This window comes from Pecten maximus, chromosome 4 (genome assembly GCF_902652985.1).
Source record: "Pecten maximus chromosome 4, xPecMax1.1, whole genome shotgun sequence".
Classification (NCBI taxonomy): domain Eukaryota; kingdom Metazoa; phylum Mollusca; class Bivalvia; order Pectinida; family Pectinidae; genus Pecten; species Pecten maximus.
The window spans coordinates 43,183,188-43,198,791 of NC_047018.1; the positions used below are offsets into that span (position 1 = coordinate 43,183,188).

General features: G+C 32.0%; 1 protein-coding gene across 4 annotated transcripts in view; it reads left to right on the forward strand.

The window, feature by feature from the left end:
* LOC117326156 (collagen alpha-1(IX) chain-like) overlaps positions 1–15,604 on the forward strand; it is a 153,870-nt gene that overhangs the window by 110,187 nt on the left and 28,079 nt on the right. For all 4 annotated transcript variants that reach the window (XM_033882791.1, XM_033882790.1, XM_033882793.1 and 1 more), the window contains 19 exons: positions 228–335; positions 665–718; positions 1,033–1,095; positions 1,490–1,549; positions 1,851–1,895; positions 6,046–6,099; positions 6,291–6,353; positions 7,447–7,491; positions 7,857–7,910; positions 8,270–8,314; positions 8,553–8,606; positions 8,866–8,919; positions 9,220–9,273; positions 9,653–9,706; positions 10,109–10,165; positions 11,597–11,650; positions 12,042–12,095; positions 12,436–12,480; positions 12,658–12,711. In XM_033882791.1, the coding sequence (XP_033738682.1) occupies positions 228–335; positions 665–718; positions 1,033–1,095; positions 1,490–1,549; positions 1,851–1,895; positions 6,046–6,099; positions 6,291–6,353; positions 7,447–7,491; positions 7,857–7,910; positions 8,270–8,314; positions 8,553–8,606; positions 8,866–8,919; positions 9,220–9,273; positions 9,653–9,706; positions 10,109–10,165; positions 11,597–11,650; positions 12,042–12,095; positions 12,436–12,480; positions 12,658–12,711 (1,071 nt within the window). The remainder of the gene's footprint in view (positions 1–227; positions 336–664; positions 719–1,032; positions 1,096–1,489; positions 1,550–1,850; positions 1,896–6,045; positions 6,100–6,290; positions 6,354–7,446; positions 7,492–7,856; positions 7,911–8,269; positions 8,315–8,552; positions 8,607–8,865; positions 8,920–9,219; positions 9,274–9,652; positions 9,707–10,108; positions 10,166–11,596; positions 11,651–12,041; positions 12,096–12,435; positions 12,481–12,657; positions 12,712–15,604) is intronic.

Below are 15,604 nucleotides of genomic sequence, written 5' to 3' on the forward strand. Positions count from 1 at the left end.
AAAAGATAACATCAATAAAAATAAGAAAAAAAATAATAGAATAAAATTTCTAAATTCAAAAATTTACTGCATCCTTGAAAAATGGATTTTTAGCCAAGAAGAACATTCCTTTGTGTAATGTTCATTTTTTTGTAATATTCGAAAGACAATAGGTCTATGGAAGTATTTTTTCACTTATACTTAAATCAACTCTTGTTTAGAATATCACTAATTTAATCATCAATTAGGGTAAGGCCGGAACTGCTGGCAAACCTGGACCTCAGGGTCCGAGAGGTGCCGAAGGATCTCAGGGAGAGGACGGTGTTCAGGGTGAAGCTGGAATACCTGGCTTGGACGTGAGTAGGAATCGGAATAATATAACTTTTACTCTTTGAGTAGCTACATCATCACGTATTAGAGTAACTATGACATCATTCTGTTTCCTCTTTCATGTATAAAGTGAATTCATACGGGAAAATGTAAGAGTTATAGTCTATTTGTAGGACCCTTAATATCAGTGACGCGTCCTAAAAGCACGCCGTATGTTTATTATTTTTTTTTTTTTTTTGTAGTATAGTCCGGTATCCAGTATTGCAGCATATGATATAACTGCATTCATGTAATATTAGATGCAGTTATTGGGCTTTTCTTTATAAAATATATTTAATATTTTATCCAATTGAAGGGCACAGATGGAAAACCTGGCGAAATTGGTCCTCCTGGAGAAAGGGGTGAACGGGTATGTAGTAGCTATATCTGAAAGCGAAAGAAATCACCGATCTGTAAACAAAACGGTTTATCTTAACGAAACGAAAATAAAGCAGGAACAAGAGAAAACAAAGACAAATCTTTTAGAACGTAAAAATAAAAGGTTCCGACAGAAAAGAATCAACCGAATCAATTTAAGAAAAAAAAATGCATAAATATGTAAAAGCATGCACCATTTTCACCGTCTTACTTTGCTGATTATTGTTTTTAATTTGACACTGAATATTCTTTAAAGTTCATTTTTGGTTTAATATGTCGTGTCATTTAATTCCTTTTCTTTAATAGGGACGAGATGGACAGCCAGGAACATCCGGTATACCCGGTAAGACAGGCAGGCCTGGCGAAAGTGTAAGTGTTATATAGGCAAATTCATGAAATGTATTGTCATCAGTCATTGTTAAATAAGTAAAATACTACTAAAAGTAAAAAATAAAAATCCATTGTCATCACTCAGGCAGGCCTGGCGAAAGTGTAAGTGTTATAAAGGCAACTTCATGAAATGTATTGTTATAATGCATTGTTAAATAAGTAAAATGTTACTAAAAGTAAAACATAAAAGTATGTATCACTAGTTCATTAAAATTCCAAGGGATATATCAAGACATCTGCAAACCTTCACATAACATTACTAAGTACCTCTAATTGTCAACTACAAATTGTATCTTATGTAATTGCTACACATCATATTAAGTGTAGGCTTTCTAAATACTTGTGTATTTATATTGATGTATGTATCTTTCAGGTGGCCGGTCCTATGGGTCCTGAAGGACCACAGGGCCCTCAAGGCAATCCGGGAACACAGGTAAATTTACAACCATTCAATATCTAGTAACGAACAATTTTTTTTTAAATGAAATGTATAATTTATCATAAGAAAAATAATAACATTTTCACACCAACTCTGTATATTTCTTAACTACTTATTTTCGAGATGTGCAATAAGAATAATAAATAATAAAATCAAGCAAACTGAATTATTTATATTTGGTTTTTACGTATTTTACATCCTTGCAACAACCAGTGTCATATCGGGAACAAGGAAAGATTACTATCATATATATGTAATTACTTTTCATGAAGCTAAAATTATTGTATTGTTACAGGGCGTGACTGGGCAAAGAGGTGAACGAGGAGAGAAAGGAAACCAGGTGAGTTTGATTAAGTACGCCACAAAAAACTTAAGATATTGAGCCACATGTTATACATTAAAATGTATTAGTAGTATTTTCCTTTTATCTTAAAAAAAATTTGAAACTATTATTACATACATACGTACATTTTGTATATGTGTCGATAAACGCAAACAGAAAATTACTGACAATGAAAATAATTTGATTTCAGACTTGAAAATATGAGTTTTCCATTAGCCATTATTGTAGTTTACAAAAATCAATTGAAATCGTAGACAGTTGCGTTAATATCATTTAAAGAAAACATGTTTTCAATAATGAAAGTATATCGTCTTGGCAAACTACAATGTGCGTCTCAGACACGTATATCACATCGGACAGAAAACAGATGATGTCGATTTTTAAATGATCATATGGATGTAAATGCTTGGCGCACCTTTGAAAAAGATACTGCCGTAATAACTCTGTTAATGAATATCATACAGTTAATGCCCTCTTAATGGTTTACACCCATAGGTTAACATTTTACTTAGCAGTTTTTAATAGACAGTTCAAATAAAACTGTTTCCAAATGTTAATAAACATAATACTCTATCGGCTATTCGCTTGTTAAAGATGGATTTGAAATACATTTTTTATTACTTTTGGCCTTACGACCAATCAGCCAATAAAAGAAAAAAACATAAATGTCGATTTATAGCCTGGCAAAAATATACAGAATGAGATGCACACTCCTGTATACAATGGCTTTGGTTAATAATTCTTTATTGTTATGCTTCATATAATTAAATATATTTTTACCCAGTGAAAATATTTCTTTAGCATTTTGTACTCAAATTTTCATGTAGACCTATGATTTCAGTTTTATTACTGTAAACGTACAAATTATAGCGGTGAACTTAATTCACCCTTTTTTGCACTAGAAGCGATGCGCTAAATAATTATTAAAATAATTACTATTTTGATTTTGCTAAATCATCATTGTGCTAATTCATTTTTGCGATAATTTATCGTTGCACTCACATGTACCTATTTAAATTTGAGTATGACTAAATTTTGGTGCGCTAGAATAGGTACAATACGTTCACGTTAAATTCATACACTATACATTTTTCGCTCACAAAGTTTTACGAATATATACAATTTTGTATAGTTTAGAGCTAAAGACAAGTTTTGACCTAAACCCTCCGTTAAAGTGCTGACCTCAAGCTCGTGCGCTAGTATCGTTACATCTTTACTGTATAAGTTTATGTCCATGCCCTGTTATCTAATATACTAACATAATCATTAGGTCCCATTTAAGTCCTTTGATCACAAACCGTTTTTAAAACAACATTGTACGGCTATGTAATACAATTCATTTACAGCTTGAAACATTTGTAATACTATTCATTAAGGAGGTATTCCAGCATTGTTTTACCTTGTTCGAGATTAGTAGGTTGATGGGTGTCACTGGGCAGAATTCAATAGTAGTTGGTCGTAATTGCTTCCTCTGAGGTGTTAAGTGCCCCGTAATGGGTTGAAAGTGGACAGAACCTGTCTCGTAAATTCCGCCTCTTTATAAAACTCAAGATCGTTACTGTTTTTAAATAGCGATTAGTTTTGACTTAATGACGGACTGCTGTTTCGGAATTCATTATTCTTTAGTTACATAGTTTTGTGGTAATAGTTTAAATGGTATCAGTGTGCTATCGCCTCAGTTTCGAATCTTTACGAGGTAGGCTTTTGCCTTTTGTCTAATTTGCTGGATAACATGCCCTAATGTTTGCTCTTTCACAGTTGGGTAGATTGATTATGAAAACATATTCGTACACGATACTATAAAATCGTCTTTACTATCTTACTGATATGACAGTGTCAATTTTCGAAATAATCCGAAAAAAATACCGGGATATTCATATTCATTTCCATTTAATATTCACATTTGTTGTTATGAAAATATTTTGTTTACACTATCCAAGAAGATCTCTGATGCCTTATTATCCAATCATTGTACATTGAAAACATTAATGCGAATATTCACACACTAAAAAATAAAATACAATTATTTATTATCAATCATTTTTATCATTATGAATCTTCTTATTACTATTGTATATATCTGCATATATGATGTTTTGGAAGATACTGACATGATAGCTACACTTTAACGTAATGTTCGTATTATTGTCATTTACCCAAAATATACCAATGACCGTTAATTAAAAGTTTGATATATGTATCTTTGAAATTGATAAATAACACAAATGAAGGCATGATGTATTGTTTTGTTATTTTGCCTGGTCTCCTACCGTTAGGACCACATTGTGGCCAATCGTGATCACCTCCAATTAAACATCAGTATACGTACAATGTAAAAAAAAAATTGCCGATTATTGTCTTCATGCATCGTTGGCCATTTCCTGGGGTATCTTACTCAAAAAATTTTACGTTTATGACGTTGTAAGTATGCTTTTTACAATTTTCATACACCCAAGGCTACGTAAAAGACATTCTGTTTCATTTTCCAGTTTTTCAATTTTGACTCCATGAATCCCCGCTCAGGTCTGCGAGATATATTGATAATATCATAACTGTCATTTGCGATATTAACGGTTTGATATTGACATGGGAAAAATAACCTACCATTATTATAATAACGCAATAACATCAAATTATCAAGTACAATCAGCTTTCATTTAGAGTCTGTTCAATTTATATTATTTTCGCAGCATGTTTTGATATCGGCTGTTGCTTGATGTAATAACAACAAGTCGAAAATTAGCAAGTTTAATTTGGCGTTTCAAGTTAGAGTGAGCATTCAATTAGATAAGTTTAAGATAAGTCTTAAGCTACAAATATAAGATAGTTTTTAAAGGAATTGATTTCTACTGTATATGGTAGTTTGATTATTGTATCTTAAATCTTGGAGTGTAATATTGTCACAGTATATCGTGCTCATGAACTTACATTGTTAAACAGTGATTCACACCTTACTTCCTATCAAACTGAACTTCTCAGAATGATATAATGTAAACAGGTATGTAGTAAGGTGCTACATATAAGTTGACCTGATCTGAAAGACAAAACATTTTGCAATATTGACCTATTGTTTATAAATACCTTAAATTGACAGGTAGCCGTCACAATTTGACCTTACGGTTTGAGATGACATCACCTTTGTGAACCTTACTATGATGCGATATTCAGCTATGTGACCCTAATTGACTTGCATACACATGGCAGATTTATGGCCAGTGTCGAACCATAATTAGAAGAATGTTTTTTGTATTATGTGTAATTGAATTGCTGACAGTTTGAGGTGATTAGCTCTTTGACCTGTATTTCTATCCACATGGACTTTATGCCCTGTCGAATCTCATCACATGATCCGCATTGTCTTGACGGCCATATCGATATCTGATCAGGGGCGGGATACTCTATACAGCGAGTAGGGTATACAGTAACTATTCGACGGCCTTAAATTATCGGCGTCTGAATAGAAATGGATTTGACTAAGTTTTGTACGTATTGAAACGTTTCTAGCGACAATACAAATTGATGTATCGTTGAGTGAATTAAGAATGACATATATCTAAATGGTTTTGTCACATCCGTCTGTGATTTAGACAATGTTTGATCACTGTTTGGTATGATATGTTCTGTCAACGACAGAGGCTAATGGGCAGTGACAGGTCTACGCACTGAATGATGTCCATAAAAATTGCATTTAAAACTTATATGTCGCAATAAATATCCGTTGATCGTATTATGGAAACCTAAATATGCCGTATGATGTACAGTTAGTAGGATAGATTAATGTATCCACTTACAGAGTCTTTCTCAGTAAAGAGATTGTATCTTAAACGAATTTGACATCTGTTTAGTTCAAACCCGCTTTATTTTCAATAGATATTTCATCTACCGTGAAGAAATTTATTTTACATCAAATGTGAAACAGGTGTGTTTCAAGATATATATTTTTTTCATGATACATATACATGTGTATTTTTTGCAATGTCATATTTGATACTAAAAATGATTTGATAGATAAGGTCGTAGGAAAATTGATCCCAATTAAGTTAATTCTTCAAAGGTGAATTGATCATGAAAGGATTTGATGCTTGAAAGTAAAGCGTGTTACAGTTACAATATTATATTTTACGTCAGACCTCCATATCTGTTTCAGGGTGAACGGGGACTACAGGGCGATTCCGGTGAACAAGGTCCTCGAGGCTTTAATGTAAGAGCTCTTAGACTACCCAAATCAGTTCAATGAATTACATTAACACTACATGATATTCTAGTTTTTTGGTACAATTAAAGGTTTCCATAACCATCAAATGTATTGTTTGAAAACTCATTGTTTTCCTGTTCATTTTGCTATGGTTTATCAAAAGAATTGTCAAATATATGTTTATAATTTCTCAACAGGGTGCAGATGGAGTAACGGGGAAGCAGGGTATCCAGGGACCCCCTGGGCCACCAGGGCCAGTGGTAGGACAATTTAACATTATGCTTCTATTGTCAATGAGATGAATTTTATATCAGCACTAGATCTAATATCTTTAAAAAAAATGTGTTACTAGTTATGGGTTTTGAGTGTCCTACATAAATCTACATGAAACAAGGTTTCGTCTACCAAATGATATTATGTTGTCTGTTTGCATAGGAAATCTTCGATGAGAAACATAATTGATTACGTTGAAATAATGATTTTATCTGGTCTTTCTCAATAGAGTATAGTGATACAAAATAACTTCATAAGATGACCTAATAATAGGATCGCTAATATTTAGGTTCTGTTTCGTGTAAATACACGATACCCATTACAACAATATGAATAAACATTTTATTTCTTATTAATCAAATTTCTTTTTGTAACAAGAAACTTGGATAGCACACACAAAATATTGTAATAAGCATACAACTATTACCTATTCAGATTGACGTACATGACATTCAATTAAACCTTAGTATTGTTGACACTTTGAAACAGTGGGAAGCAATGTAAACCGTCAAAACAACATAACGACTTTCTGCCTTAGTAGGATCCCGGTTAATGGACCTCATACATGTGGACCTAAACAAATAAAAGAGTTTCACACAATCAAAATCAGTGACATGATCTCAAGATGGCTGCGATACAAATGTTCGCTGATTGTCAACGCATATTTCTATACCCACTGGTAATTCAGCCAGCATTCACCCAATCTAAGATAACGTAAATGTGAATCTGTCTCGTTATGCAACCGTAAAATTCAATCCTCTCTATACAAAACCTAGGACTAGATAAAGAAGACATTTACTTTTATCGATGTTTATAATCTTGTTAACACCCGGTAATATGACAAAGCCGGATCTCTGATATACTCAGAGAACTAGTTATTAAGGCCACTCGAACCGTGTGATTTTGTCAGTATGCCACTGTTCGTTTTGACATTTAGTTCGACATCTTCGTGAGTCGCCATTGTGATTTGGACAGAATATTTCAACAAAAAAGGATGATCTGATTACTATAGACCATCCACAAAGAGCGTTTTACACGTTTCAGTAATAATTGAAACGATTTCCTGTTTTTTTTACGCAGGGCCAAGTTCTCGAATCCGATGTGTCCAATCACATTCCAGTACAGGTAAATATAGCCATACTTGTATAAAGTCTTCTTATTTTTTTGGTTGAGGTTTGAACTGTCTATTTATACCTTGTATAATATTCTATTGTCAATATGCATTGTAATAGCTAATATGTATGCTACATCAACTATATACAATCAGGATATACATGTATTATTGAAAAAAAATAATGATCAGATATTGTCATTTCAAATCCAAGTTCAATAAGCTTATTGGGTTGAAAAAAACGTGATTTTAGTTATAAGATTATATTCCATTTCACAAAGCTGTCGATATTAATGGAAGTTTTTGTCCTTGTTATTTTTTTAATATATACACATTGTAACCATGGATACATGTTTATATCATAATGACACTATTAAAGGGCCCAGCCGGACCTATGGGACCCGCAGGACCCCAGGGAGATATAGGGCCAAAGGTAAATGAAATAACTTATTCAATAGATTCTATCAATAAATCAGGCACATGTTGACAGACAAAAGTATTATAACTGAAAGTGATATATTAATTGAGATGTGAATAAGTAGCATATTGATATAATATGAAAGATATTATGGCTTTAAAGGTATTCTTTATGACTTGAAAATAATTTTCAGAATATATTTTATTAAATTGCAGTGGTTGAGATATAAATTTATTATTATTATTATTATATTTTAATTTGGAGATGTAAAGGTAGGATTTGTGATTAACATGATCAGTCAATATAGAGATATATACTGGTGCTAGAAAGGGAATGAAATAAAACAAACTAATTCCCCACACAATACATTTTAGGGTGACAGAGGAGAAAATGGAGATGAAGGGAAAAGAGGACTGAAGGTGAACACATACTTTGTCAATAATCAATCAGCAAATCAATTTCTAGAAAAAAAATCCCCTTTCTTTGATTATTTCATTTCTTTTATTACTATTTCAAAATATACTTCAATATGACAATGCTAAATTAAACAGTGTGGTCTTAAACGATTTAACCTTTGGCCTCTGATGACGTCTTAAGATAATTGAAATAAGCATGTAATACTGTGTTAATCTACTTTGTTCTTGTGACCTTTTTCAGGGTGACAAAGGAAATGATGGCCCTATGGGTATTCCGGGTATAGACGGTATTCCGGTAATGATTTAATTATTTCAATCAATGTACTTTTAACAATTTAATAGAAATCGTTTTAAGGAAGCTCTTTGCAGTATAATGGATATGAGGCCTACGTATATTTTATTTCGTTCAAAGACAAAATTCTTTTAAAGATACATTTTATATTTAATCCTATTCCATTCCTGGAACTTTAAAATCAGATATTAAAAGAGTAATTAATGTCATAATTATTATGTTTAAGTAGCTTTGCATGTGCAAATCATGATTGATGTTTTAGGGAGTATCTGGAGAACCAGGTGTTATTGGACCTCAGGGACGACCGGGCGAAACGGTAAATTATCATCCTGATTTAAATATTTTGCTGGAGGTCAAATAAATGTGTCATACTCTGTAAAACTTACAGTACTCAAAATAAAATTCTACAAGAGGCTATACATCATAGTAACACCAGCCTCCAGTGTTAAAGGACGTACAACGTAAAGTTTGATATTACTCAAGGCTTTTCTTTGGCATTTAAGGCAAATGTAAAGCATTTTGATAAGAAAGACATTACCTGCATGTTTATATCATAAGTAAACCATACAACTGGACCTATACATTATCATTTTTTTCTTCGTATGCAAAATAACAGGGGCCTAAGGGCGAGAGGGGAAACGACGGTACTGATGGCGAACAAGGATTGCAGGTGTGAAAAATATATATCATAATATTTAATATATGTCTTTCTTCAAAACAGTTTTCATATATAAAGACGACCTTTAATTAATTACAGCCAGTATTCTAGCGCCATAAACATAACCACTACTGATATTTCATATTGGTAAATACGGATAAATCAGCTCATGTATAATTTTGGTTAATGAAATGAAATATAGATAAAACACATCTTTTTGTGTATAATTTGCAATATGGCAATTCTCGTCTTATTTTGGTTCATGAGAAAATGGAATAAGGATAAAACGCATATTTTTGTGTATCATTTGCAATATAACAATTCTCTTCATTTTGTCTGTGCATGTATAAATATCAATATCATTGATAGTATTTTTTTTCTGTTTCTAAAGGGTCTACCAGGATTACAGGGTGAACATGGCGAGAAGGGAACCACGGGTGAAAGGGTAATAACTCTATCGTGATTACGTATGTTATTTGCAAGACATATTTTCAGCCAAAACTTGTTGTGGAGAGTAAAAGCTAATGATTTGAGCGCCTTAAAAAGACGAATTTGGTTTATATTATTATTAATTACTTGTTTTTTCATGTGAAATCTTTAAAACAAAAAACAAACAAAAAACGACTGAATTATTGGTATCAATTATGTTTTTTTTTTTATTATTTATTTCTTTTGCAAAAAGACTCGTCATCAAACAGTTTTATATTCATTTAGACATATGTCCATTACTTAAATATTCAATTGTGTGACTTTGTTACTACCAATCATTTTCATTAATGCTATAATTATTTTTTTTAAACCTGTTAAAACATGTGCCAATATTACCTAACCTTATGATTTTTTCCAGGGACTTCCTGGTCCCCCAGGTGAAAGTTCAATGTTCGGTCGAGGAAGAGAAGACCCGGTATGGAAAGATATGAAGAAACTGTTCCTAGTACTACTCCTTTTCTCTTTTATGCATGATGCAAAACGATTTAGAATTAGTATAAATGTTTACTTACTACGATATATATGCTTCAATGTTCAAGTTATAGTAGTTTGTAGAATTTTGCATATATGCGAAGCTAAAGAAAGGGCGCATATCAAGAAGATTTGGTTCTCGATGAATTCCTTAATATATAATAAACTAATGGAATATACAAAACAGGAAACATAACTCTCTAGAAAATACAAAGTTCCTGGTATGGGCAGAAGGGCAATAACTCCAACTGGTTTGAACAAAAATTATACAATTTTCGAAAGTCACCAACGATCACCATAACAACTATTACGTTTCTCATTTTTAGTTTTTAATTTCTTTTCCGTGAAAAATGTTTGTGTTTTTGTGGTCGAGTTGTTAGAAACGTTTAGATGTTGTTTTTTTTCGACATCCTGTTCACTAAACCGATGCGCGCAAATCATCATTAAGCAATCATAATATAAAGCGCTATCAGAAAAGCACATTTGCGTATCACAAATCAGCATAAAATTGTATTGGAGTAGTACGGTTTTAAAACAAAATGCAAATTTAACATGCGAACGCCTGATAGTGGCGTGTTCAACACGATCGGCAGTTCTCTAATACATTTAAACCATGTCTTCCAAAATCTAAAAGAAATATTTTAAATCAATAATAGATTGTCTAATCATTTTGATGATTGTATTTTTGATACAGTGTATTTACTGCGCAATCTACACATACCATTAAAATATAATTTCTTTTTCCTCTGCGACTAAACGAATTAAAACTTATTGAGAAAACAGGTGAACTTTAATGAAAAATTCATTTTGAAAGTTAAACAACACTAAATTTATTTTTTAAATTATAATTGGTATTTTGCAGGATTTTTTTTGCTGATTTTTTTTTTATATATAAATGTTATAATGTATTTAAGAACTGTCTGTGCTGGACATAGGGCAATTGCGATCACAGTTTCTAAATATTGTTAATACTTGTGTGACGTCTTGTGTCTTAGCCTATCCTGAGATTACCTTAGTTGTGGTGGGACTAAATCTCTTTATACTAAGTTTTCTGCAATGGTAAGTCCTTCTTCTTATATTAATCTTTTTCAAGAACAGAAATTACATATGGCTGTAGATAAATAGTAGCAATTAGACAACTCATAGTAGATAAAGATATACAAGTATAAGTAGTGTAGTACAGATTCTGTATAGTTTAAGGTCAATTAGACCCGAGGAGGTTAGTATTTGGATACGGTTCAGTTAATTTAAGTTTAATCATTATTTAATACAACACAGCTGAACATAATGGGAAACTCATCAAACAGTTAAAGTCATAGTTATGTAATTATCTGTTTTAACATGCAATGAATCAGGACAATGAAATGAATTACAGGGTCCCCCTGGCAACCCCGGACCACGTGGCCCACCAGGAACAAAGGGAGAGGAGGTAGGAGCATTACATCACTTGAATCATTGATGTCAATTAAAATCATATCATTTTTAATAAAGACAATTTCTAAACATTTTTAATTCGCGTAATGTTTTGAAAAAAAAACTGAAGGCAAAACAAACACAAAAAATCAAAGAAATAGATTAACATCATTCACATTTTGCTTCATTAGTAAAATAATTTCTTATAGAAAAAAAGAAAGAAAAAGAAAATTGTTGTATATATATAAAGAATAAGTTTGTAGTTATAATTAAAGATTTGTTTTAGAAATAACTTGCACATGAATAATATTTGTACATAAAGTTCTGATTTCGTCCTCGTCGAATACGCTAGCATGTGTAAGTCGTGTATGGTGTGATATCTAAGGCATAAAGCACTTGACTTTCAGGGATTATCTGGACCTGCTGGACCTCCAGGACAACCAGGCAATGATGGAGAAGCCGTTAGTATATCGTAGTAATTTGATCGTATATTACAAGAACATAGAAATTTCAATCAGTTTCCATCTTATATTAGTATTATCTTTTTTTTTAAAGTGAGTCTCACATTAATTTTGGTACTTTGACGAGCCTAATAGACATGGTACTCCATTCTAAAGAAATATTCTTTACAAGGATCTGTAGCATGTTTGTTTAAACGTGACTTTGATCAGTTTTCTTTGCCTACTGTTGAAATAGGTTTTGATAAAAAGGACAAAGTATACGTCAGAAGCGAAAACATACCAGGTTAAAGAGGTTTCCATGACTATAAGTAAATATCATGCATATATTTATCCACTACAGGGTACCCCAGGTTTACCAGGAGAATCCGGTCCTTCAGGAGACATGGTACGTTATTATATTTCATTTAATAATAGCCATTATGGAATTTGAATCTGAAAAAAATGTGTAATGACATATTTCATTTGGAGAAGGAAGGACTGAAATTCAAACATACTTTATTTCACAAATATATATATAACTATACTGTATGTTTCTAAAACCATGTTTCATCATGTTTATTAGGGACCCACCGGAGAACGTGGACCGATGGGCGATACAGGATCACGCGGTCCACTGGTAAGTATTGTTATATAGAATATCGATACCTAGAATACGGACTATAAAACAAAACTCCGAAAATCATAAATTCTGAAATATTAACCTGTTAGATAAACAACGTTCTATGACGTACTACTTGTATTAATTCATGAAGTATCAGCATGCGTTCCCAACCTAATTGCTAATGCGGTATTGTTCAGTCAACTTATAAAAATATATCAGTTAAAGCTGAATTAAACACGATTGTATAGATTTACTCACTATAAAAAATTATGCTATTCTGATAATCAAATCAAATAAAACATGCAACATCGTCAAAACGAAAACATGCTATTATAAAACTGACATATCAGCACATCAATTTAACTGATATATAAACAGACTGTAAAATGTGCACTAAAAGCTGTATTTTCAACAGCAGATAACCTGTTGATAGAAGTTACGTTCACATGACACTCTCATATAGACACTAAGCGTGTCTGCACTAAGGCTATATGGGCGTGATATGCGTTTAGGTCCAAGTTAGGCTTGTACAGTTAGTAATATGCCTTGCGTTGGACAAGTTCCATTAGCTGAATCAAATGCCAAATAACTTGCACTTGTTAACTCAGGGACAATGCTAATATATCACAATTTGCGGTAATTATTTTATTTCGTTAAAAAAATGAGTATGATAACCTTGATGTCAGTAGGTCTGCATGATATAAATTGAGGTCAATAGGTCAGCACGATGTAAATTGAGGTCAGTAGTTCACCACGATATAATCACGGTAAGTACAGCTTGGTTAAAATTGAGGTTAGTGTTTAAGACTGATGTAAATCTAGCTCAGTGATTAAGAATGATGATAATTTAGTTCAGAAATTAATGATTATGTAAATTGAGTTCAGTAATTAAGAATGATGTAAATTTAGCTCAGTGTTTAAAAATGATGTAAATTGAGGAAAGTAGATCAGCATGTAAACTGAGGATGATAGCTCAGCAAATGTACACAAACAGTAGAATGTAATCAACATAACTTCGTTTCGTCGGGGCATTCATACTTTCATTGGACTGATATGTCCATGTCCGTGTAATGTTGATGTAATTTTGATTTTTTTTTCAAAAACCTCATATGGAATCTATGGAATCGTTGAATAAATTTAGTATTACATAAACAAAATGTTAGGTCCTCTTTTTGTTATATCACATGTTTAAACTATTAGCAGAATGTATATGCACAATTGTTCAACGGATCTACATCAGTGATAAGTTTAATATCACAGAGGTATCTAGTGAAACGTTCCGTGAATATACCATGAGTATATGATTAACTACTAATCGTATGAGACGTCTGTAAGCGCAGAATGCGGATGTGATCATAATTGGACATTATAGCCCTCAAGAGTCTTTGTTTGAGTTTATTTGACCTGGAAATCTGGACATATCACCACGACCTAGTTCTTGAAAGGTTTCTCCTTTTAACTTCTTTTCAATACAGCTTCAACCTAGGTTATTTTGGTTTCTCCTTTTAACTTCTTTTCAATACAGCTTCAACCTAGGTTATTTTGTTGTATCTTTTAATGTTCAATGAAAAGCGATTGAAAATATACCTGCAGTATAATAATAATTCAAAAGGATTTGTAGCATTTCAGACATATTTCTGTCAGAAAAAAATGATAAGTAGTTGTAAAGCTATTATATTCTCAAACAAGTTTATAAAATTTTAGTCGCAGCTAAATCAATTGCAACTTTTGGTGGATATTTCTTTCAGAATAATTAAATATCTAACAGTGTATCGTCTTACCTTAACGATAAAATATCATTTTTAGGTTAAATCTTTACTTTTACTCTGAATGTGCTTTGAGTAATAAAGGGAGCAGACGTCTGAACAACACGATGAAAACGCGATATACGGTAAATGTGTTTAAATGAGTAAAACAAAAAAGATATTACCTTTTTCAGCTTTAAAACTATGTAAATTACACAATGAATATCTTATAATGTGTTTAGATATTTAAAACAAAACAAAAACTATTTTTTTTCAGTTTTTAGATAGTGTAAATAATGGGAATATTGTAAAATATGTGTAAATTACCCTTGCATTAAGTTGTAAAAATCTTGTGTCCGCATTTGATAAATTAGGACGAGAAGCGTTTTACCGGCGCGTCGCACATTACGTGTGTAACTTAAACCAAATAATCATTGCTATGCGCGACAACTGAACCTGCCCAAGCCAGTATATATCTATCAGAAGCAACCATCTGTGGTACGGGTACAAGGTCGAACATTTTGGCAGACTCTGAAAGGCCTTTATTAGTATTCTTATAAATACTGTTGATACCGTGATGGATGTAAACTAATGTCAGACTTGCTATTTTCTCAAGTTACCAGTATATTTGTGGTCGATTGAAAGTATAAACAAACAATTATGCTGAGTTTGTTTTGGCTCGTATGCCCAGTTCATAAATTAACCTGTATTCGTGACCGCCTAATGTATTTCTGTCTTTGTTTACATTTTGTATCCATATGTTGTTAAATAAATCAACAAAAAGAGGAACGTCCTTCTGTCTTGTCAAATAAAACAACGAAAACAGAATACGTTCTTCCATGTTGGCAAATAGATCGACGAAAACAGGACTCATCCTTCTACGTTGTTGTTTATAGATTTATAAAGAGATAATGTAATGTAAGATAAATAAAGCTATATAAATACTGAGGCGATAGCTTTATAAAGAGATAATGTAATGTTAGATAAATAAAGCTATATAAATACTGAGGCAATAGCTTTATAGAGATAATGTAATGTTAGATAAATAAAGCTATATAAATACTGAGGCGATAGCTTTATAAAGAGATAATGCAATGTAAGATAAATAAATCTATATAAATACTGAGGCGATAGCTTTATAAAGAGATAATGTAATGTTAGAT